Genomic DNA, 22,887 nt, shown 5'->3' with positions numbered 1-22,887 from the left:
ACGGGGAACAGGATCACGAGACACAAACGCGATGTACGGAGTCCTCCAGCCACGGCACAGGTGATCTCCTGCCGTCCCCCGAGCCCGGGTTTCCACAGCTGCATTCCCCACAGAGCACTGGGACCGGCCGGGGACGTTCCCGCCGTGGAGCACGTTTGGCCTTTGCAAATAAATGCAAATACATTCCTGGAGCGCAGTCATTTGGCAACAGTAGGAGCAAGCAATATGCTTGGAGAACAGATTTCCACGGGCCCACTGCACACTCGTCCTTCTCGGGCAACAACAGGCCACTGGCAGCGTTCTGGAAGAGACAGAACACAGGACCTCAGGGGCAGGATCCCCTCAGGGGCAGGATCCCCTCAGGGGCAGGATTTCCTCAGGGGCAGGATTTCCTCAGGGGAAGGATCCCCCTAGGGAAGGATCTCCTCGGGAAGAGGATCCTGTCAGGAGCAGGATCTCCTCAGGGGAAGGATCCCCTCAGGGGCAGGAGCCCTTCAGAAGCAGGGTCCCCTCAGGGGCAGATTCCCTCTTAGGAACAGGATCCTTTCAGGGGCAGGATGCCCTCAAGAACAGGATCCCCTCAGAACAGGATCCCCTTGGGAGCAGGATCCCCTTGGGAACAGGATCCCTCAGAATCCCCTCAGAACAGGATCCCCTCAAGAACAAGATCCCCTCAGACTAGCACAGCAAGGCCTGACTGAGGGTTTAAAGCCCCTGTGACAGAAAAAATGACCAGAAAGGAACCAATTCTCAGCCCAGGACAAGGGAACATACAGTTCCTGATCTTCCCTCAGTGCTTCTGATCTTTTTCTAGCCCAGCCATCTGCTTGTACACAGAAAGTTGCTTTTAAAGGATCAGTTTTAGTACCAAGAATGGTATTTTATGCTTTAGCATGGAGGAAGAACATCCAACACATCAACAGTTGTCTCTGGAGCAGCAGCCCAAGGCAGCAGCTTTGTTTTCCATCATGTTTTCCTTTGTTTTCTATCCCCTTCCTCAGGTCCATGGCACGTCTTTGGAGGCAGCTGGGGAGCAGCTCAGCTCATCCACACATTCCATGTGTCCCTGCTGCCCGCGGGGACGGGCTGCAATAACCCTCCCAGGCGGCTGAGTTTCATTTTGCAGCTTTAATCCTGTTCCCAGAGCTCAGGAAAAGAATTCCTTACAATTGGTCCCACACAGCAGCATTGTGTGGGAAGATCTGAGGCGACTGTGAGGGATCCCTGGCACCAGGAGTGTGCCTGGAACCCCAGCAGATCCACAGAAATCACACAAACCAAGTGCTGGTCCTGGAGCAACACAAGCAGATTTGCCCAAATCCCAAAATTAAGTCAACAGGGTCTTACCTGGAAATCATTAATTTTCTTAGTGAGAAGATGACGTGTTCTGAGTCACCTGAAAGAGCCCCAGAAGAGAAGGGTCAGCTCTGAGCCAGCATTCCCCAGGGAAGGCAGCAGCAACCAGGTACCCTGGTGTGTCCCAAACTCCCAAACCCTCAGGGTGCTCTTACCTGCAGGTGACCTTTGAGATTGGCCGGTGTTTTATAATCCCCCTTTAAAACCTGTGGGAAAGAGAACCTGGAGTGACCCCCTGGGGCAGTGGAATCACCTTTGGGTCACTGCTGTCAGCCATTCCCAGCCTTCCCAGGGAAAAAGCTGCACCTTGAGTGCTCTGTCCTGCTCTGGGCCCTTCTCTCCAAAACAGACATGGAGGGGCTGGAGTGTGGCCAGAGAAGGGAACAGAGCTGGGGAAGGGGCTGGAGCAGCTGAGGGAGCTGGGAAAGGGGCTCAGCCTGGGGAAAAAGGAGGCTCAGGGGGGACCTTGTGGCTCTGCACAGCTCCTGGCAGGAGGGGACAGCCGGGGGTGTCAGGCTCTGCTTCCAGGGAACAGGGACAGGAGGAGAGGAAACTGCATCAAACTGTGCCAGGGGAGGGTCAGGCTGGACACCAGGAGGAATTTCCTCATGGAAAGGGTGGTCAGGCTTTGGAAGGGGCTGCCCAGGGAGGTTTGGAGTCCCCATCCCTGGAGGTGTCCAAGAACATGCTCCATGTGGCACTCAGTGCTCTGGTGGGGAGGATTGGGCACAGCTTGGATTTGATGGTTCTGAGAGGCCTTTCCGAACCTGAATGACTCTGGAATTCTGTCATTCTGTCATTCTGTCAGTCATTCTGTCATTCTGTTTTCCCTGTGTGAATCTGTTTCCCCCCCTGCTCCATCCCGACCTGGCTCTGGAGCTTCCCTTGCTCCGGAGGGCTCGGTGAGCCCCTGGCCTGTCCCCTGCATGGCAGTGCCACTCACTCTGTGCGTGTTGTTGACAACCAGGGGGTCGGGGTGGCCGTAGTTGGGGGGGTTGGCGTAGGGGTCGTAGCCCAGCCTGGCGAGCATGGGGGCGATGTGGGCCATGTCCTGCAGCACATCCCCCGGGATGTGCCCGATCCATTTGGATAACGCCTCCATGTTCACCGGCTTGATCACCTGGTCTGTTGACCTCTCTATCCTGGGGAGAACAAAGGAAAAAAACAAAACCACACAATGGTTGGATTTCACGCATGTGCTGGGCTCACACACAGCTCGCTGCCACCTCCACAGAGAACCACAGGATGGGATCTTAAATCCATTTTAAATCCCATCCTGTCCCACTCCCTGCCATGGGCAGGGACACCTTCCACTATCCCAGTTGCTCCAAATCCTGTCCCACCCAGCCTTGGGCACTTCCTTGGGTGGGGTAGCCACAGTTTCTGTCCCTCACAGCTCTGCTCTGGGGAAGCAGACCCTGGCAAGGGGTTCCACAGCCCCAGAGGCTGGATCCTTCTGTTTACAATCATGGAATCATTAAGGCTGGAAAAACCCTCCAAGATGAGTGAGTCCAACCATTCCCCCAGCACTCCTAAGGCCACCACTAACCCATGTCCCAGCTGCCACATCCACACAGCTTTTAAATTCCTTCAGGGATGATGACTCTACCACTGTTCTGTTCCAATGCTTAATTTACCCTGTCAGGAAAGGAATTTTCCTTTTTATCCAACCTAAACTTCCTCTGGCACAACTTGAGACTGCTTCCTCTTTTCTTACAGGAGGGATCTATCCTGCACTGGGACAGAGGGTTTCACCAGGACACCTCTGCTTATCAGAGGAAAACAATATAAGATGTGTGGGCTGTAGCACAGATCCACCTGGTGACCCCTATGAATATTCAAAGCCTGATCTAAGCAACCTGGACCAATTTACTCTGAGCAAACAGGGAAGTAGAGCTGGCTGCACTCCCAGGGCATCCTGGAAAACTGGAGCAGCTGCACATCCCCCCGTAGCTCCTGTGCCCTCACCACCAGGGCACCATCAACTGATATGGAGACTTGGATAATTCCCTTACACGGCTGATTAAATTTTGCTAAGCCTGACTTAAGCCTCCATTTAGAAAAGAAACAGCATTAAAAGAGGGAGAGAAAGTGGGAGAAGGCAAACACCCCCTACACATGGAAAGGGCAGGAGGGAGTGCTGGGTGTGCCTCCACTGAGTAGGTATTACTTTTATTCTGCAATACCAACCCCAAACCTGGCAAGAACTGCAGCTCATCATCATTAGCAGCACAACTAATCACATCAAGGAGGCATCTGAGGACGGGTGGAGAAAGAGACATTAAAGAGCTCACTTTTCAGAGCAAGCAGTTCTTTGCAAATTAGAGACTGAAATAATTTCTGCAGTGTCAAGAGAGATTAAACAGTCACCTGCTCCTGAAATCCTTGCTTGACAAGCTGTTCTGTGGAGTACAACAGATTGGGAGCATTAAAGCCATCTCTTACTCAGGAACACAAACCCCACTGCAGTACAATGTGCTGTCCCTCCTCCCCTAAAACCACACACAAACACCAGCAACAGGGCTCTGTCCCACTGTAGCCTGCTTTGTGCAATGAAAAGCTGAGGAAAGAGCCGAGACTCACTTGGAAAGGGACACCCCACCGGGTTTCCCAATGAGCTCCTCGTGGTGCAGCACCGTGTCGCTCCAGGAGATGTCCAGGAACCTCATGATGTTGTGCATGGACTGCTCGGGGTGCAGCACCAGCTGCTCGTAGTAGACGGGCAGGCAGCGGGCGCGGCCGATCTCCAGGCACTGGGAATACATCACCTCGATGGCCTTGTTCCACTTGGTCAGGCAGTCCCGGTAGCTGTTCAGGTCGAAGCCGGCGATGGTCACCTTGCGCGTGATCATGGAGTGCACCGAGGCGCGCCCGTCCCGCACCATCAGCAGGAACTTGGAGTTGGGGAACAGCCGGGACAGGTACACGGAGGACTTGAGCGTGAAGGGGTCCTTGTTGCACAGGTACCTGGCTGGCTCGCCGTGCTTGGCGATCACCTCCAGGATGAAGGCCTGCATGGCCGCGTCCAGCACCTGGTCCGTCACCCCCGCCTCGTCCAGCCGCATCTTCTCGCGGCCGGACTTGGACCAGGCCTGGCGCATGGCCAGCACGCGGGGGATGATGCGCGTCTCCTCCCCGCAGCGCACCTCGGGGTGGGCGTCCAGCATGGCCCTCATCAGCGTGGTGCCGCTGCGGGGGACGCCGCCGATGAAGATCAGGGGCATGTCCTTGCTGTACCGGTACTCCACGTGGTTGGCATCCACCATCACCAGCTCCTCGTTCTCCGGCCTCATCAGCCTGTGCCTCCTCTCGCTCAGGACCTGCTGGCACTCCAGGACCTGCTGCCCGAGGTGCAGGGTCACCATCAGGGCTGCCACCGAGCCCAGCAGCAGCAGCACCCTGCGCGTGGTGACCCGCATCCTGCTCTCCTGGGCACAGGCTGGGGGCTTCAGCTCTCTGCTAGCGAGTGTCCAACCCCACGGGCATCTGCAAGAGAACAGCACTGTCACAGCAGTGATGGGATGCTGACACCATCCCAGATTTCATCACCTCCTTCACTTATCAGCACCTCTTTCATTTATCAGCACCTCCCAGGCTTGGTGCCCTACACCCAGCAGGTAATTAAAGTCTGCCTAAGTGCACACCCAAAGAGAGAATTTCTGCATTGTGCTCCCAGAAACACAGGTTTACAGCTGGAGCAAAGCTCCAGGAATGTTTTGGAGAGGAGGGGCACTGTATATTCAGAGACTTCTTAAAACAAAATCTTTACAGAGAGCCTGCTCCATCCCAGATGAAGCCCAGACCCAAGCTGTGGTTATTCCTCCCAAATCCAAGTCAGCATTCCAGCACTGCTCACCTCCTAGCCACCTGCATCCTCCCTACATTTTGTTTAGTTTAACCCTATGGTCACAGGGGAAGGGGAAGCTAAAATAAGAGAAAAACAAAAGCCTCTCATGCCAGCTTTAAGGGTCTGAGTCAGGAGAAACCATTAGAATGAAACACTGAAAGATTCAACCATCTGAGAGTGAACAGCCACACACAGCGTTCACCACCCTGCCCTGCCTCGGGAACTGACCTGACAGAGAAATCCGTGAAACTTCATCTGGCACCGAGACTTTTTGGGGTTTTCCACGGCTCGGCAGGACATCCAGCAGGAAGGCTGCAGCCTCTGCAAGTGCCCAGCTCAGCTGCGTGCCCGGAGGGACTCCCGGGAATGCTGGCACCACTTCCCGCCCCCTCCCCCCGTCCGCCCCAGTTGAGAGTGCGGGTTTTGCAATCTTCCCCTGGGCTCACCCCAGGATTTCCAGTTCTTTGTGATTATGTGGCTGGGGCAAGAGCTGAATGGAGTGGAAGGAACGGGCCGTCCATGGATTCTGTTTTGCTGACAGGCCAAAGAGCTGCTCCAGAGAAGAGTTTCCCCCCACGGTGAAGGAATACATTGTGCAGCAGCCCATGCGGAGCAGGGAGCAGGCAGGAGAGAGCCTGGAGCTGGGCAGCTTTCCTGCTCCTCCTGCCAGGCACTCAGGGACTCGCTCTGCTCCCCCCTTCCAGTCCCTGACATCCCACTCCACCATCCTGGACTCCACCCACTGGCATGTATCCACTCCTGCCCAGGCAGTGCCTCTCTGCCAGCCCAGGGACGCTCTCCCACAACCCAACAGCACAGCAACATCACCACCAAAAGTATTTTTGTGGCTCTTTACTCCCTGGTCCACCCTGACCAGCTGCTTGGTAACATACCTGAAGCTAAACAGCCTCAACTGCATCCCCAAGTATGAGATAAAGGGGGTGGATTTGTTGGGATGTAGATCAGAGGGACATCCAACAGCTCTGGCATTTTTGCAGCACCAAGCAGAGTCAGGGCCATTAACAAGACAAGTGCTGCTCCCTCCTGCTCTCTTCATCTGTTTCTGTCATGTAAATATATTCAAATATTCACCCCAAAATAATTGTAAATGCCACAAGACCCATTTCAATGGATGGCAGAGGAGCAGGCAGGATTTAGGGCCAACTGGAATAATTAGGGCAATGCAGACCAAGACAGGCTAATTAGCAGCAAAGGCTAATCATGAAAGGAGGCTGGAGCACAGAAGTGCTCTGTTCTCCAGGAGAACCAGCTGACAGGGAGCAGTTCCCACCGAGATGCTCCAGCAGCTCCGGAGGGAACAAAGGGACTCTCATATTGTGTTCATGGGGCTGCCAGCTGTGCCAGGGGAGGTTCAGGTCGGACATCAGGGGGAATTTCCTCATGGAGACAGAGATCAGGCCTTGAGAGGGGCTGCCCAGGCAGGTGGTGGAGTCCCCATGCCTGAAGGTGTCCATGGAACACCTGGATGTGGCACTCAGTGCTCTGAGCTGGTGACAAGGTAGGGACCAGGCACAGGTTGGACTCCAGCTGGATGGTCTGGGAGGGCTTTTCCAACCTGAATGATCCTGGGATTCTGGAAGTCCCTGGGGACTGAGCCCTCACTGCTCCTACCCAATGCCACCACATGTCACTCTGTGTGGGGAGTGGGAAAGGCAGGGATTTGTGATTCTGTCACTGCTGAGCTCTGAACTCTGGCTCTGCCCCTGCACGGCAGCGCCTGGGCCTGGGAGGGCCAGAATGGGACAGACCTGTCCATAGGATCACCTGGGATCAGCCCTGTGCACAGCAGTGCCTCCCTGGGCCCCATAGGGCTGGAATGGGACAGACCTGTCCATGGGATCACCTGGGATCAGCCCAATGGGCTGGGAGGGCCGAGCAACACCCAGAGCGTGGCTGGGTCACACTCACACCTGCTCACACTCTCGCACACTACTCACACTCACGCACGCCCTCGCACACTACTCACACTCGCTCACACCCTCGCACACCTGCTCACACCCGTGCACACCCACTCACACTCGTGCACACCCGCTCACACTCACGCACACCTGCGCACACTCATGCACACCCGCTTACACTCATGCACACCCGCTCACACTCGGGCACACTCGTGCACACCCGCTCACACTCGTTCACACCCTCGCACACCTGCTCACACCTGTGCACACTCGTTCACACCCGTGCACACCCGCTCACACTCTCGCACACCCGCTCACACTCGGGCACACTCGTGCACACCCGCTCACACTCGTGCACACTTGTTCACACCCTCGCACACCTGCTCACACCTGTGCACACTCGTTCACACCCGTGCACACCCACTCACACTCTCGCACACCCGCTCACACTCGTGCACACCCGCTCACACTCGGGCACACTCGTGCACACCCGCTCACACTCATGCACACCCGCTCACACTCATGCACACCCGCTCACACCCACTTACACTCATGCACACCTGCTCACACTCCTGCACACTCCTGCACACCCGCTCACACTCGTGCACACTCTCGCACACCCGCTCACACTCTCGCACACCCGCTCACACTCGTGCACACTCATGCACACCCGCTCACACTCGTGCACACCCGCTCACACTCGTGCACACCCGCTCACACTCACGCACACCTGCTCACACCCGCTCCCACTCACACTCACCCCTCACAAAGACTGTGAATGATTGGCATTGAGAACTGGGAAGGCCGGAGCCCGTTCAGGCTGGGCTCTGGCTGCTTCCTGGGCAGTGTTAGCTTTCTGGAAACGTGATTAAAAGGTTCTGTTTGTTTCTGTGATTTTTTGGATACAGAGTGTGATAGTTGTTGTCTATCTACCTAGTGCCCGGGGGAGTTCTTTGCTGTCTGAGGCAGTGCAGTGGTGCCCCAGAGAGTTTGTGTTCACTGCTGGTCATGCCACAGGTGTGCCTGCACTCTTGGGTCAGTGACTTGTGCTGGGCTTCGTTTTCTGCTTTTCCTCTGCTTTTGTTCCCTTGTTCTTACAGTAAGCTCTTCAGTGAACAGTGCCCAGATGTGATAAAGGGCTGCTGTTCGAATAAAACCAGCAGTTTATAGAATTTTAATTTCCAGCTGCATAATTAAAACACTCCCATGTAAGGGAGAAACGCTGCTCAGAGCTCTTGCTGTGATCTGGGACAGAATTTTGTTTTTGTTGTTGTCATAGACTTAACCATAGGATTTGTTCCCTGTCTGTTTAGGCCATCTTAGCCAAATTGCCTGTTTAAATAAATGTTGCAACAGAACATCAATGAGTTCTTAAGTCCTGAGGTTTCTTTTTGAAGCTCTTTTTGAAGCTAATAAAGTGCAGTGTTAGAGGGTATGTACTCCCAAGAGAAAGACTTCATTTGAGACAAGGTGAAACTTCAAGGCAAATAGGGATGTGTAGATGGCACAATGAGACAGAGCTCTTTTGTGAGATTCTCCACTGAGAATTTCCTAAAATTTATGGGCCTCATTAGTCTGTGAGGGAAGATGGATGGGTCATTTCCTCCCCAGCAGACATTGTGCTGGAATCAGGGTGTAATTAGGTTCCAGAGACAACACCCTTTCAAATGCCCAAGCTGGCTCTGAGAGCTTCCCACTTGAGCAGGATTAGGGAGCTCTCAGAGGCTACTCTGGCAGGGAATGATGACATGGGAGCAGAAAGCAAAGCACCAGCAGCAATCTAGGGCTGAAACTCCTGAGTACAGCTTGGACACGGCAGTACAGGGATGTCACACAAGGGCAGGGGCTATGTCCCTGGCCAGCATCAGGGGGCTAAGGCTGGTTCCAAGGAAGAAGCTGTGGAGGAAGGCATGTTGTGGCAGTTTTGTGTTCCCCTTGGGATGCCTTTTGCAGCTGCAGTGTGCCAGGAGCTCTGGGCTCTGTGGTTTTTAAGACCCTAACCCTAGGTGTAACCCTAACCCTACCCCTAGGTGTAACCCTAACCCTACTTCTAGGCAGAGCACTAAAATCAGCCTTGTAAGGCTGGCACCCAGAGTGTGGGGCAGGATGGGGACCAGTGGGGACGTGATAGCAGAGTGACAAGAGGTCATACAGGCAGCAAGTCCTCCGTATTCCCATGCTGACGGGACTTGAGCATGAAGAAGGCTGACACTGTGTCGTGCCAGCTTGTGAAAGCAACACAGGATCAATGGGGCACCAGTGGTGGTGTGGACAGATGTGCAACCTCATGAGACAGATGTGCAGCAGCCAGCCAGCCTCCCAGGGGAATCACACATCCAGCAGCTTGCTCTTACCTTTTCCCCGTACGGTCATGGTGCTTCTAGTTGAGCTTCATGCTGAACCCGTGGCCACCAAAACACCTGATGGGGAAGAGAAGCCACAGTGTTGATTTGTTCATTTAGCACACACATCCACTCCCCTCCTCAGCACCTTCCCCTCCTCCCCACAGCCTCCTCTGAGCCCCAGGGAAAGGTGTTCCTGCTGGAGCTGGTGGCCCCAGCTCATGGTCAGCACTGGCAGCTGGACTTGGCACACCTGCCCTGAGACACCAGCACTGTTCACAGAGCACAGCCAAGCCAGGAGACACAGAGGGAAGCAGCAGGGCAGCTGCTCTTTTAGGAAATGCAGCCTCCTGGAAAAGAGAGAGGCCTCAGGGGGACCCTAGCAGCCTGGATGTTTAAAGCCCAGGGGATGACAATCCAGCTGGGCACAATTCCAGCACACACTGGCCAGCACAACAGCCTTGACCAGAGGAAGCAGCTCCAGACTCGCCTGCTGCAAATGCTGAAATCAGGCACACGTCAGACTATGACCAGAGCCCCCAAATCAGTGACAGTGAAAGGAGACAGAGCCCAGAGGACCTGCAGGCCTGGCAGGACCTCCTGGCTCCAGCCCCAAGAACAAAGCTCTCTCCAGCCTCACCACCTGCCAAGGCAGTAGCACTAGCCCTGCACAACATGGAAATCCCTCCAGATTGGGAACCAATCCCCTGGACACTGGGTTTCCCACAAGGACTGCTCCATGCCAAGGAGCACAGCAGCCTTGGCTGGAGCCATCCTGCAAGCACAGAGCATCCTGGGGACAGTCTGGGACACGGAGCTGCAGCAGAGCACCCCGAGGGGCCAGGAGCTGGCGGATCACCAGATGTCACTCTGCTCCCAGGATCACAGCATGGACATGGGACCATCTTGGGGTCACTGCTGCTGGGACATTCCCAGTCAGCTCCCCCTGGCTGTGCAGCAGGTCCTGGCCTTGCAGGATGTTCCTGAGAACATTTCCAGTAGTGACACTAATGGCTATTCCAGTCTCCTCTCGTGCCATCGAGTGTCACCGGCCCCTCCGCCTCAGCACTAAAGAGAAACCAGAGGGAAACTCCACCCAGCAGGAACTCTACAAGGGCTTATCCGCAGTGCAGGCGCTTCCCTGCGAGGCTTCCTGCTCAGCCTGGCCTCCATGGAGGACAGGATTCCAGCTCCAGACCAGGCTGCAGCTCCACGCAGCAGCAGTTGCATCCCTGGATGTGCTTCTGCAGTGCCCCGAGTGCTGAGGTGCAGGGACAGAGGTGGTCCAACAGCCCACCCAACTCACCCTGCTCCGGAAACGGCTCCAGATCCTGCCCAGGCCCAGACACACGGACGGACACACAGACGCACTTGTTTGTGACTTCCTTCCTGATGCTGTGCAGGGCGTCACCACCAGCTGGGCTCCAACAGCAGCTCTGACCGAAACCCAACCAAAACCCCTGAGTCAAACCCCTGACCTTGGCACCTGTGCTGGGAACGGGTAAAAACCACCCCCAGAACAGCCCAGGAACCGGCACAGCACTATCAGAAGTGAGGAAATACCATTTGTTAAAAGTGTTACAAACAACCACAGAAACAGTTTCTATGTTTCTATGAGAAGCCCCATGTGATCTAAAGCTGCATTTTTCTTCAAACCATTCCCAGAAATGAGTGTCATTAAGTGTAGCCTCCCCAAAAGATGTAGGTGTGGCCTGGAAAATTTGAGGTCAATTTGTTGGTGCTTAATAAAAGGATGAGGATCTGCAGACGCCCCTGTGGCGGAACAGCAGCAGAAACTGTGGTCAGCAAGAAATGTCCCAACATATCCAGCTCACATCTTTACAAATCAGCAATATTTAATTACTGAATTGATAGATAGTCCCCAGTTCATTTACAAAAGTAAACACAGCTTGCCTGAGGGCCACTGCTTCATCCCAACCTGAGCTCAGTCCAATGCTGGCACTGCTGATGAGAGCTCTGCTCCTCCTGGATGCTCCTGCTGGCAATTTCCAAACACTTCCCAAGTATCTCTCTTAGCAGGACTGGAATGCAGCGAGCATGGGGCATGGGGCATGGAGCATGGGGCCAGCCCCAATCTCCACCAGGAGCACACAGAGGCACCACGGGGGTGGCTGTGGTCACTGAGTGCAGTGTCAGCCCTGTTGCACAACCCACAGCTCATGCTCCTCCACCCCAGCACTGCCCAGACTGGGATCGATCCCATGAGACAGGAGGAACAGAGTCCAACCCACTCACCCCAGGGGTGGGACAGGGGCTCTGCACCTACCTCTGCTGCAAGTGTGCCATGGCCCTAAGCCTTGGAGAGAAGATATGAAAATTAAGCTGCAGCACTCAAAAAAAACCTCCACAACAAAAAATAAGCTGCTGTCAGCCTCCACGTGGCAAGAGCAGCACCACTGAGAGCAGGACGGGTTTGGTGACTCAAACTGAAGCTGCACTGCAGGTCATGAACCCAGGGCATCCACTGGAACAGAGGCCAATTCCAGTGAAAACACAACCAATCCCAACAAAAACACCTGGGTCTGGAGCACTTTGGAGTTCTGTGTCCCTTGGAAAAACCCCCAAACAGTACTGACAGCCCTGTGGTTTACACTTGCACCGCCGCCATCACCCCAGGGAAAAATAACAGTCAAAAGAGTTCAGGGATGAGTGTTCAAGCAGCCACCTCAGCACGCAAAGCACACAGAGGCTGCTCCAGCTGCATCTTAACACCCAACAAGCTCAGGGGGCAGAGGGGAATTTTTTCTCACTGCTGAGTACCTATAAAAATAAACCAGCAGAACCTGCTGCCCTGAGGATTAAGGCAGCGTGCGCCAGCTGCAAACACTTTCTGGCTCAGAAAAGCCTGCAAGGTGAGAGCCCTGAGCCACACCAATCATTCCAGCCGAGCATCCCAAAGAGCCCAGCCAGGGATAGGGGCACTGTGTGCCAGCCAGCTCCAACAGGCTCTAAATCACATCAGCAGAGGATCCACAGACATCTCACAGCACAAACAGACTGTTGGTTTATCGCCTCAAGGCTGTTATGATTAGCAAAACATTTTATTATCCTGCTCAGTGGTACAGTGTTCCTCAAACAATAAAAATCCCACCAATTTACAGTAACTCCCCTCCACCCATCCCTCGTTCCAAGCATGGCGACAGCATTTTATCATCAGGAGATGCAAACCTCAGCATTCACCCTGCCAGCCTGGCAGAGACACAGCCTTCAGCCCAGAGTGGCAGATTAATTATGGAATGCCCAAGGAGGAAGCTGCTGGCAGGACACAGGGATGGAGGCACCTACCCACTCCCCAGCACCTGGCACCGTGTGCCCGCACCGCAGCAAGGCTCAGGCACGTCAGACACACTTGTGCTGAAATGGGACACGAGCTCTGCACTTCAGAGGGAGCTCCTGACTTTTAATTAACCCATAGAGCTTCAGCCTTCCTTAATTACTCTGTAGTTGCTGCCTCAGGGGGACAAAGGCAAAGCCAGCACAGGTCCACTGATGGTGACACTCCCATATTGGCTCCCCTTGTGCCCTGACCAGTGACTCCACTGTTCTGCTGGAGGAAGGAGCTCTGGGAAAGCACTGAGCTCTCCCCCAGCTCCTCTTGCCCAGGGAAGCTGTGGCTGCCCCATCCCTGGAAGTGTCCAAGGCCAGGCTGGATGGAGCTCTGAGCAACCTGGTCTAGTGGAAGGTGTCCCTGCCTGCAGAAGGGGGTGGAACTAGAAGATCTTTAAGATCCCTTCCAACCCAAACCATTCCATGATTCTATGATTCCTCTCCATGCCTTTGATCAGGTCCCTCCAACTCGCAGCCCTCGTCCAGCGTATGTCTTGGGAATCCCCATGGGAGAGGGGCACTGGGCAGCTGAGGGTTGCAGCCCCCCTGTTCACTCGCCATGCTTGATGCAAACACAGCTCTTCCCTCACAAAACTGCACAAATATTCCCTTGCAGGAATGTGGGTGGTCAGAGCCTGCCATACAACAGGGAGGAAGAGAAGTCAGAGGAACTGGTAGAAAAAACACCAAGTATCTTCAAAAAATATTTTCCCAATCCACACGCCAAACCCTAAGTCTCAACAAGCTCCATTCTTGCATGCACAAAGATCAGGATCTGCAAATAAAAAATTGTTTCTGCAAGACAAACCCCAAAACCTCAAATTTGCTTAAGAAACAAAATCAAAGTGTTTTATTTCCCCATGCAGCAGCAGCAGCCCTGGGAGCACTGCCTGAGGGCAGGGCAGGGCAGCAAGGATGGAGGTGCCACTGCTCACCCTGCAGGCAGGGATGGGAGAGGGGACACTGCTCCCCATCTTCCCCAGCTCCTCTGCTCGTTCTTGTCCTGTTTCCTGCAGCTCCCTCAGGAGAACAGACCCAAGCACAGACCAGCCCCAGGATCTCCAGCAATGCCCAGCCATGCTCAGCACAATGGATGCCATGATGGCAAGCATTTGGCGTCTCCACAAAGCCAGAAACTTTGGCAAACACTAGCACCCACTTCAGCCATGTGTGTTTGTGGCCTCCCACTCCCAGCCCCAGCGAGGATGGGCAGTGACCACTCCCAGGCCCTGGCAGGGGTGAAGCCCTTGTGAAACCACCGATGGAAGAAACGGAACCGTCTCCTTCCGAGCCTGCGCCACTGCTGCCTCGTCAGCCAAAGCACCCAGAACAGCACATCCGAGCTCCTTCCTGTCTGCACCAGCCCAGCTGGAGCCCTGCTCCTCCTCTGCTGCCACTTGCATCTGCAAACGCTGGGCCACCAAGGCCTGTGCCCATGCCCTGAGTGCCACCCAGCCACGCTGGCTCACAGCCAGCTGTGAGCACAGCTGCCCGAGGGCGGGTGGCTGTTATCCCACCCCCCTTGCAGCTCAGCCACTGCTGGCAACAGCTGCTCACACCACAGGGTCCCTCCCAGCACCGAGCAGGAACAGGAGTGCTGGAAAAGCTTCCCCTGTCCCAGCACAGCAGCCTGTGGCTCCAGAACCAACATGCCCGTGGCCGTTCCTCCGTGGAGAAGCACCTGCATGCTTCAGCCCCTGCAGAGCCCTCAGTCTCACTCTGGGGTCACTGCCTGGGAGTGCACAGTGGGAAGCAGCTGCTTGCTTCATTTCCGAATGCTGTGTGTTGAGCAACCCCCGCTGCTGCTCTTGTTTGATGTCCCTGGGAGGGGACAAGGGGCTCCTGTGGCAGGGCCACCCTCCTGCCTGCAACCCACACCGTGAGGCACCACAGCACGGACTGGGGACCAAAAGGGGGCAAAAAAGGCATCATTCACCTTGAGAGGGAAAATCTTTGAGAGAATTCCTGCAGGAATTCTGGAGGCAGACAGGGCTTGGAAAACAGAGTGAACCAAAGCAGGCAGCCAACACCAGGGCAAGCTTCTCCCGGGTTCTGTGTGCCCGCTGCCTGTGCAATCTGGAGGGAAACGTGCTCAGCCGAGGCATGAGGCTGAGGTTCCTCAAGGCATCACAAATTCATCACAAGGCACATCTGCACGGTGCCAAATAAATCCACCTGCTGGGGGTTTGTTTTCTCTCTCCAAAAATCTTCTTGACAGTCCCCGCATTTTAACAGCGCTCCTGCCATCCCACACATCCCCAAAGGCTCAGCGTACCCGGAATGCAAACTGTCTTTGGAAAAATCTCCTTAAAATAGCAGCAGAAATTACTAATACCGTTTGTAAAACCTACAGGCAGAGGATGGCCATGGCATGAGCCTGACCATGCTGGTGAGCCCACCAGCCTCCTGCAGAGACCCCAGGCCTCAGCCTGCCACATCCCCCCACAGTGAAGCCCCCCAATGCCAGCTGCTGTGGGCGATGCTGGGGAGGACTCACACAGTGCCCAATTCAGCTGCTGTCCCCTAAATTCCAGGCTGCCTCCCTCGTGTGACTCCGCACAGACCCTGGGCTCCCTTCAGGCTCTGCAGCACAGCTGCTCCTGTGGTGCCACATGCAGCAGCCTCGGGGCACCAGCTGCCACTGGCATGTGATGGCAAACCCCGCTTGCAGGCGCCTGTGTTGGCACTTGACAGCTCCTCACGAGCAGCCTACAGCATCCCCACAAAACACAGGGCAAATCTGGAAACCTGTTGGCACCCATCATTGGGATCTCCCCACTCACCGTTGCTCGGTGCCTGAGCAGGAGGGAGCAGCACGGCTGCGCTGAGGGGGGACTCCCCTCCCAAACCGAGTCCAAGCAGCCAGCGGGGCCTGGCACAGGGAGGTGTCTGAAGGGGTTTCAAGCTGTGAGATGACTTTTGGACAGAGCCCGAGCACGCAAACAAACACAGAGAGGGACAGAGCAAAGGCCTCTGTGATGCAAACCATGCAAACCATCCCCTGCCTGTCCAGGAGGGCAGCCCAGCTCATGCTTGCTGGCTCCACTGCCAGCAACTCCAGCCACGAGTCCCAAGGAACCTGAGCTGGACAAAGCGTGGGTGTCGCATCCCTGCCACACAGGACACAGTAACAGATGGGCACTGCCAGGAGAGTGCCAGTGCTTTGTGTGGGCTGCAAGGTGCCAACACAGCTGCTCAGGAGCCCGTCTGCCCCCCTGCCAAGGGACCCACATCCCACAGCCACCCCGACCTAGGTGCTGCCAATACCTCTCAAGCCTCAGCAGAGACCCACAGGTGCAGCCTCTCACTGGGCACCCACCCTGCCCAGGCCACCAGGCTCATCCTGGTATAGAAGGGTAGTCCCAACCTTGGCTGAGCTCTGGACACCTGGACAGATGGACAGCCCCAGCCCATGGGTGGCTCTGTGTATGGCAGTGCTCAGGTTATGGGGGCACAGCTTGATGCTGGGCTGCCAGAGGGGAGCCACGGGAGGGGGGAGAGGGCACCGTGAGCCAAAGAGCAGAATGGGAGGACAAAGGTAGGAGGAGGACCCTGCACTGAGCACCCTGTCCCACCTGCCGTGCCCATCCTGCACTGTGTTCTGTGCACTGAGCACCCTGTGGGCACCTCAGCACACCCTGCACCCAGCACCACACTCTGAACTGAGCACTGAGCATCCTGCGCTGAGCACCCCGCACCGAGCATCCTGTCCTGGGCATCCAGCACTGCTCTGAGCATTCAGCACCGAACACCGAGCACCGCTCCGTGTCCCCAGCACCGCACACCCAGCACCGCACACCCAGCACCGCTCCGTGTCCCCAGCACCGCACACCCCGCACCGCTCCGTGTCCCCAGCACCGCACACCCCGCACCGCTCCGATCACGCATCACCGCCCGGTGTCCCCAGCACCGCGCACCGCGCACGCCCCGCACTGCGCACCGAGCATCCCCCGCCGCTCCGCGCCCCGTTCGCTTCGTCCGCGCCACCCACCGAGCCCCGAGCCGCTACCAGGCAGCGCCCGCCGGTACCGGGCACCGCCCGCCCGCTGTCACCTGCCAGCCGGCGGGGCTGGGGGCACAAACGGCGGGGGCACACGCTGTTCCTGGGCCGGGTCTCTCCCCCCGCTGCTCCCGGTGCCCCCCCCCCCCGCACTCACCGGGGCCGCCGCCGGCCCGGAGCGGCGCGAGACGCGGCGACGTCACGCGCACGCGGGGCCGGGATCCCCGCCCGCCGCTCCGCGCGTGCGCCGCGCGCGCCGGGCACCGGGCGGCACCGGGCGGCACCGGGCGGCACCGGGCGGCACCGGGCGGCACCGGGCGGCACCGGGCGGCACCGGGCGGCACCGGGCCCCAACCCCCGTCCCTGCCCGTCCCCCTGCCGGTACCGGCCGTGGCTCCGCAGCCGTCCCCGCCAGTCGCCGGGAGCGCTGCGCATCGCGCTGCCCGCGGCCTCACCGTTATCCCCGGTCGCCGCCCCTCTCCCGGTGCTGCCTGTGTGCAGCGCCCTGCCGTCACTGGTATCGCTGTAATTAATTACCGCCGTCGCTAATTAGCGGCGTGGGAGCTCAGGGAAATGCCACCCGAGGTTTCCCACCGGGAGGCAACGGGATGGGAAGGGGGAATGAGGCCGCAAAGAAGTGCCCGGTGGGGAGGGACAGCATCCGAGGGGGGGAAAAATAAAACTCCTTGAAAGTGAATCGGTCTTTGATTAACTGCAATTTCGGCTGTTAATTAGTGCCCAGGTGGATTCTGCGGGCAGGGACCCAGGACCCTTCGCAGCCCCCCGATCCTGCAGGTGCGGATGGAGGCAGGAGCCTGCCCTGATTCCATGGACAGAGCCGGGAGCTCGCTCTGATTCCGTGGACAGATCCCACAGCCCGCTCTGATTCCATGGACAGAGCCGGGAGCCCGTCCTCATTCCGTGGACAGAGGCAGGAACCCGCCCTGATTCCGCGGCTCCCAGGGCACCCCGAGTCCCCCAAGTGAGAGGGTCCCCACGGGGGCTGGTGGGGTCAGGCTGCAGAGCCTTTGCCACCCCTTTTCCCCACACCGAGGGTCTCCTGTGTCCCAGCCCCAGCGCGGGGAGTTCCTGCATGACACCAATTCCTTGGCAAAACCCCCCCTCCACCGTGTCCCACCCGGCTCCAGCGCAAGGCTGGCACATCCCGAGCGAGCGGTTCATGCAACACCGACCCCCGAGCAGTTCTAATCTTCTGGGTTTTTTTTAATTTGCCTCACAAGGTAGAGTACATCCAGGGAATGTGCAATGTACAAGGAAAGTGCTGGGCAGGCGAGCGCGAGGGGAGGCGGGGGTGCCCCACGGGGCCCGGGACTCGTAGCTAGCAGGCAGCACGCTCAGTCGGAGGGCGCGTCGGGGGTGACAAAGGTGCCCTTCTGGTCCCACTGCATGTCCCGGATGCGGCGGATGGACTGGATCTGGGGCTGGAAGGCAGACCACTCATTCCAGTGTCGGAAGTCTCCGGTCTCAAAGAGGTACTGGTAGCCTCTGTAGCCAGGGTACTGGTACCCGACCCAACTGTGGGAAAAGCAAACACAGGGCACCTGAGCGGGGTCAGCCACTCCAGGCAGCAGCCACATGGCTGGTGGGTGCTCAGGGGGCCGGTGTGGCCTCCCTGTGCTGGCCACCAACCTCTGGGGGACGGGCCACACCGCTAGAAACAGCCACACCACCCAAAACTGCCATGCCAACCAAAACCAGTCATGCCACCAAAACCAGCCATGTCACCACTTTCTGTTTGCCTGAGAGCCCACAGCAGCTGGTTAGGGAGGACAGGGAGCTTGGCACGAGGCAGCTGCCACTGCAGCCCAGCTTACGTTCCACTGGGCACCTGCACGCTGCCCACGCGGTCGCAGAAGCCATAAGCCCAGAGGCTGGGCACGTCGTCCTCCTGGATTTCCATCTTGTTGCCCTTGAAGTCAGCAGACTCGTAGAGGGAGATTTTGTGGTCCTCAGCCTCCTGGGGAAGACAGAGGGAGGGTGCTGGGCAGTGTGGCCAAAGCCCTGGAGCTTTGCTGCAGTGAGGCATTGAGCACACAGCCCTGGGCAGACCCCACCAGGCCCTCTGCTCCCCAGCACTCACCATTTTGATGGGACGCATGGACATGAAGCAGTCGCTCCGGTAGCTGCTGGACCAGGTGTCCCAGCGAGGGTACTCGCCCTTCTCCAGGATGAACATCTCCCCACGCATGTTGGCCTGCTCGTAGGCCACCCAGCTGGGGAGAGAGGTGGGCAAAGAGCGGGTCAGGTGCCACCCAGCAGTTCCCCTCCTGCTCAGCCAGCTTTCAGGACAGTGGAAGGGTTTCCAAAAAGGCTGAAGCCCCACCACTCTGCTCCCACCTTTCTCCCAGCCCAGGCACTGTGGCCTGTGCAGAGGCAGCGCTGATCCATGGGCTCCCAGCTGGAAGCTCACTGGTGTGCGAGTGTCCAAACCTGCAGCGGGCACCAGCACTCGCAGTGCTCCTCTTCCTCAGCTGGGGAGCAGCAGGACCCCTGCGCAGCTGGTGACCCCACAGAGTCAGCTCAGGACTCTGTTGTCCCTCCTGCCCGGGCTGTGTAATCCTGGCATGCCCGCACGCCTCATTGCTCCAGCGCCAGCCAGCGCTGGCACCTGTCCCACTGCTGGGAGTGGGGCTCACTCAGCTGCAATGTCACCTCCTCAGCAGAGCCACGAGGTGCTGAGGTGCTGGGAGTGTCATGGGTGTGGGGCTCCAGAAGCCCCCAGCACCACAATGGTCCTGCATTTGCTGCTTCCCCTTTCCCTGCAGAACAGCTCTTCCTGCAGATGCCAGCAGGGGTTTTCCTGCAAGCAGGAGATGTGTTCAGGTACCCCAGGCTGCACAGCCTCAAGCTGCCTGCTAAAGCTCAGCTCGGTTGTTTTGCTTTTGTCTTTCCCTGAGCACATTTTTGGGTGCAGAGTTCCATTGGTGACTCTCAAGAAGCTTCTAAGGACCCCAATGACACTCAAGTTCTCTCCTCCCAATTTCACCCTTTCTGTGTCTAGTGCAGCTTCCCAGGTATCATATCTGAGCTCCTTCCAGACTGCTCCATCCCCCATTTGTTTCAAGAAGAGTTGGATATTCTGGGTTCTTAATAAAAAAGTCATAGGTGCTGCATGGTGTCATTCCAGGTCACCCTCCAGGTCCCTCATGGATGCTGTCAGGACAAGCCATGTCCTGTGCATCCTCCCCACAGCTCTACCAGCCCCCCTGCATTCCTGGGCATGCTGTTTCCAGCCAGGCATGGCACGGTGGGATGCTCTTTCAACATGGAGATCATCTGTCTGCTCAGTTATCAGCTTTGGGGATCGTTTTTGTCCCTGCCTGTGTCAACTGTTCCCACGGCTTTGCAACCTGCCCAGCCCCCTTGTTGCTGCTCAGCTGCCTGGGTGCGGGCGGGTGCTTGTCCCTGCCCATCCCTGCCTGCTCCATCCTGGCCCAAGGATCCCACCTCATTTCACCTTGACTTCTCTAAAATCATCAGGTCCCTTGTGTTCCGTGGACAGCTCCAGGTGGCTGAAATGATGGACACGTTTCCTCAGCCCTTGGCTTTGCCTCTGGTGCCCTTTGCTTTTCATGTGGCCCTGACATCCTTCCCACCCATCCTGGCCCTCCTGTCCTCCTTGAAGGAGATCCAGGATGCCCGCTCTGCTCCTGTGCTGGCCCTGCTGCCCAGGCAGCAGGGAAATCCTGAACATCACATTGTGCCCAGGGCTGTGTCCCCACCCACCAGGAACATCCCCAAGGTCACAGCCCCCTCCGTGGCTGGGGTCACTTACGGTCCAGAGGTGACAATGACACTGCGCACCCGGTCGAAGCCACGGTCAGCCAGGTTCAGGCACTCGGCGGTGAACTCCATCTGCCTGCCCTGGAAGTTCTCCTGGTCGAAGACAACAATCTGGGGATGCAAGGAAAGGGTTGGATGAGGACAGGCACACTCAGGGAGGGCAGGCTGGTGCTGGGTGACCAGTGCCCGAGCCTTCTGCTCCATGTGTCCCCCTCGGCTCTCCAAGCCTTCCTGCAGCTTCTTGGAACTGGTGCCCGCCCGTGCTGAGCTGGGCTCCGTGCAAGGGCATGCCCCAACAGCTGTTCCTGCTCCAAGATGGCCTCATCCTGCCCTTGCTGCTGCTGGTGCCCCCATTGGTGGGAAGGAGCTGCTTCTCCAGGTGCTCTGTCTGCACCTTGGCCTCCTCAGCCTGGCACGGTGTCACCGGAGCCCTTGCATTACTCACCCTCCCGTGCCAGCCCTGCTGCAGTGCCTCAGTGGCATGCTGGCATCACTGTGGCATTTCAGTGCTGGCCTTGTCACCCCTAGTGTCCCCTCCACCTCCTCGTAGGACCCCTGCATGCAGGGGGTGACCAGAGGGAACGGGTGAGAGCAGCCAGCCCTGACACCACAACCCAGGGGAGAGCATTTCCCAAGCCTGTGGTCCCCAACAAGCTGTCCTGGCCAAGGCACCTTCAGACCATTCCTCCTGCAGCAGCTGCCCAAATCCCGAGCCTGCTGTCAGAGGGACAGAGCAGGGATGGCATCGCCCACACTTCCACAGTCCTTCCCCCTGGAACAATCTCCTCCTGCCCTTGTCCCTCAGCCCGGAGCATGTCCCTGCACACATGGGGAGCCACAGGGCTTACCCTGAAGGCTTCTGGGGAGGGCTCCTCGCCCTTGCTGTTTGCGACAGGAGCAGGGTCGAGGGATGGGGTTGGAGCAGGAGCTGCCTTCTCCTTGTCATCCGCAGCCTGGCCGGGAGCAGTGGGTTTTGTGGTCTCAGACATCGCGGTGGTGGGCTCAAGTCTGTGACAGGGCACCAGCAGCAGGTTAGAGGGAGGAATGGATGTGGGCACCCACTACCCACCCCAGGAAGGGTAACATCTGCATGGGGTGGGTGGGCAGGGCCAGGAGAGGAGCTGCTGGAAGGTTCTCCAGCAGGCACAGGAAAGGATCCTGCCTTCACCAAGGGGATCACAGGAGGTCTTGGAGTCCACACTCTCCTCCTGTGGTCAGGAGAGCCCTGAGCATGGTCCTGGAGTGCCCAGGGATGGGGCCTGATGCTGTGCCAGGCACCGGGGCCATCCCGCACGGGGTGCACTGGGAGCCCGGGGGGCACCAGGGCAGCGTGTGAGGGGTGGGAAGGGGACAGCCCTGTTCTGCTGAGGCCCTGCAGCTGGCACCCTGCTGCGGCCCCGCAGGTCAGTGTCAGCAGCAGCTCCCCGGGGAGTGGAGAGCGGTGGGATGCTGAGCACAGAGGTGCTCCCAGACGTGACCACCACAGCGGTGGCCACGGCTTAGACCCTGAGTTTCCCTCTCCCCACCTTGGGTCCTCTGCAGCCCGCTGTCCGGGGACTTTGTCCTCTTACCTGGGCAGCTGCTGCTTCTTGTTGGAGTGAGCGGGCTTGTGTTTCGGGGCGCCGCGAGGCCCCCACTTTATAGCCTGGCAAGGGCAGACCCCCGGGCGGGCTCACAAAGGAACTGCCAGCTCATCAGTGTCTGCGCGGCCGCCCAGTCATCACATCCTGCAAAGCGCTGGGCGAGCTGGAAGCCTCTCCCCGGCCCCGTGCCCAGCCGCTGAACCCAGCACTTTCCTTTGTGCCCCCGGCACAACAGAAGACCTGACCGTGCCACTTTGCAGCGCGCCCGGCACCCGCTGCCCCGCGTGCGGCCGCCCCGGCAGGGCATATATAGCCCTGGCACGGCCCGGCCGGCGCCGGCACCGGCTCAGGAACACCTCCCCCGGCCAGCGCCCCGGCCCCGGGCCCGCGGGGACACCCCGCTCCCAGCCCCGCCGTGCCCGGTGCCCCCCTCCAAACACTGAACCTCTCAGGTGCTTTGAGCATCGCCCCGTGCCCGCGGCGCTGCTCTGGAGATGCCAGAAAGCGAGACCTGAAATGTTCTGAAATGCTTCAGGAGTCAGGGTTTTTCCAAAGGATGTGTAATCGAAGCTGACACTTTCTGAACAACCTGAGTGCCTGAAAACAGTGTTTGTTCTCCCTTGGGAACGTCCCTGCTCGATGGCAGGGTTCTTCCTTTGCTTTTTAGCCCATTTTCCTCATGCTGTGG

General features: G+C 57.8%; 2 protein-coding genes across 4 annotated transcripts; both read right to left on the bottom strand.

Annotated features, from left to right (window-relative positions):
* Positions 1–70: 70 nt before the first annotated feature.
* On the bottom strand, positions 71–17,034 carry TPST2 (tyrosylprotein sulfotransferase 2). 3 transcript variants are annotated; one of them, XM_066562388.1, is made up of 7 exons: positions 16,970–17,034; positions 9,477–9,542; positions 3,940–4,842; positions 2,300–2,498; positions 1,512–1,562; positions 1,348–1,396; positions 71–301 (listed from the first exon to the last, which is right to left on the bottom strand). In XM_066562388.1, the coding sequence occupies exons 3-6, from the start codon at positions 4,773–4,775 to the stop codon at positions 1,367–1,369; spliced, it is 1,116 nt and encodes a 371-aa protein (XP_066418485.1). In that variant the 5' UTR covers positions 4,776–4,842; positions 9,477–9,542; positions 16,970–17,034; the 3' UTR covers positions 71–301; positions 1,348–1,366. The 3 variants fall into 3 exon arrangements, with proteins under 3 accessions (XP_066418485.1, XP_066418486.1, XP_066418487.1); XM_066562389.1 differs by lacking the exon at positions 16,970–17,034 and adding an exon at positions 16,804–16,883; XM_066562390.1 differs by lacking the exons at positions 9,477–9,542; positions 16,970–17,034 and adding an exon at positions 5,432–5,535.
* Positions 17,035–18,167: 1,133 nt separating this feature from the next.
* Positions 18,168–21,605, bottom strand: CRYBB1 (crystallin beta B1). The gene is made up of 5 exons (XM_066562242.1): positions 21,465–21,605; positions 20,609–20,727; positions 18,914–19,046; positions 18,648–18,790; positions 18,168–18,348 (listed from the first exon to the last, which is right to left on the bottom strand). Exons 1-5 carry the CDS (start codon positions 21,603–21,605, stop codon positions 18,168–18,170), a joined length of 717 nt encoding a protein of 238 aa, XP_066418339.1.
* Positions 21,606–22,887: the final 1,282 nt, after the last annotated feature.

Source organism: Molothrus aeneus, chromosome 18, assembly GCF_037042795.1.
Source record: "Molothrus aeneus isolate 106 chromosome 18, BPBGC_Maene_1.0, whole genome shotgun sequence".
In the NCBI taxonomy this organism is placed as follows: Eukaryota; Metazoa; Chordata; class Aves; order Passeriformes; family Icteridae; genus Molothrus; species Molothrus aeneus.
This window is presented reverse-complemented; position numbering and strand designations above follow the sequence as displayed.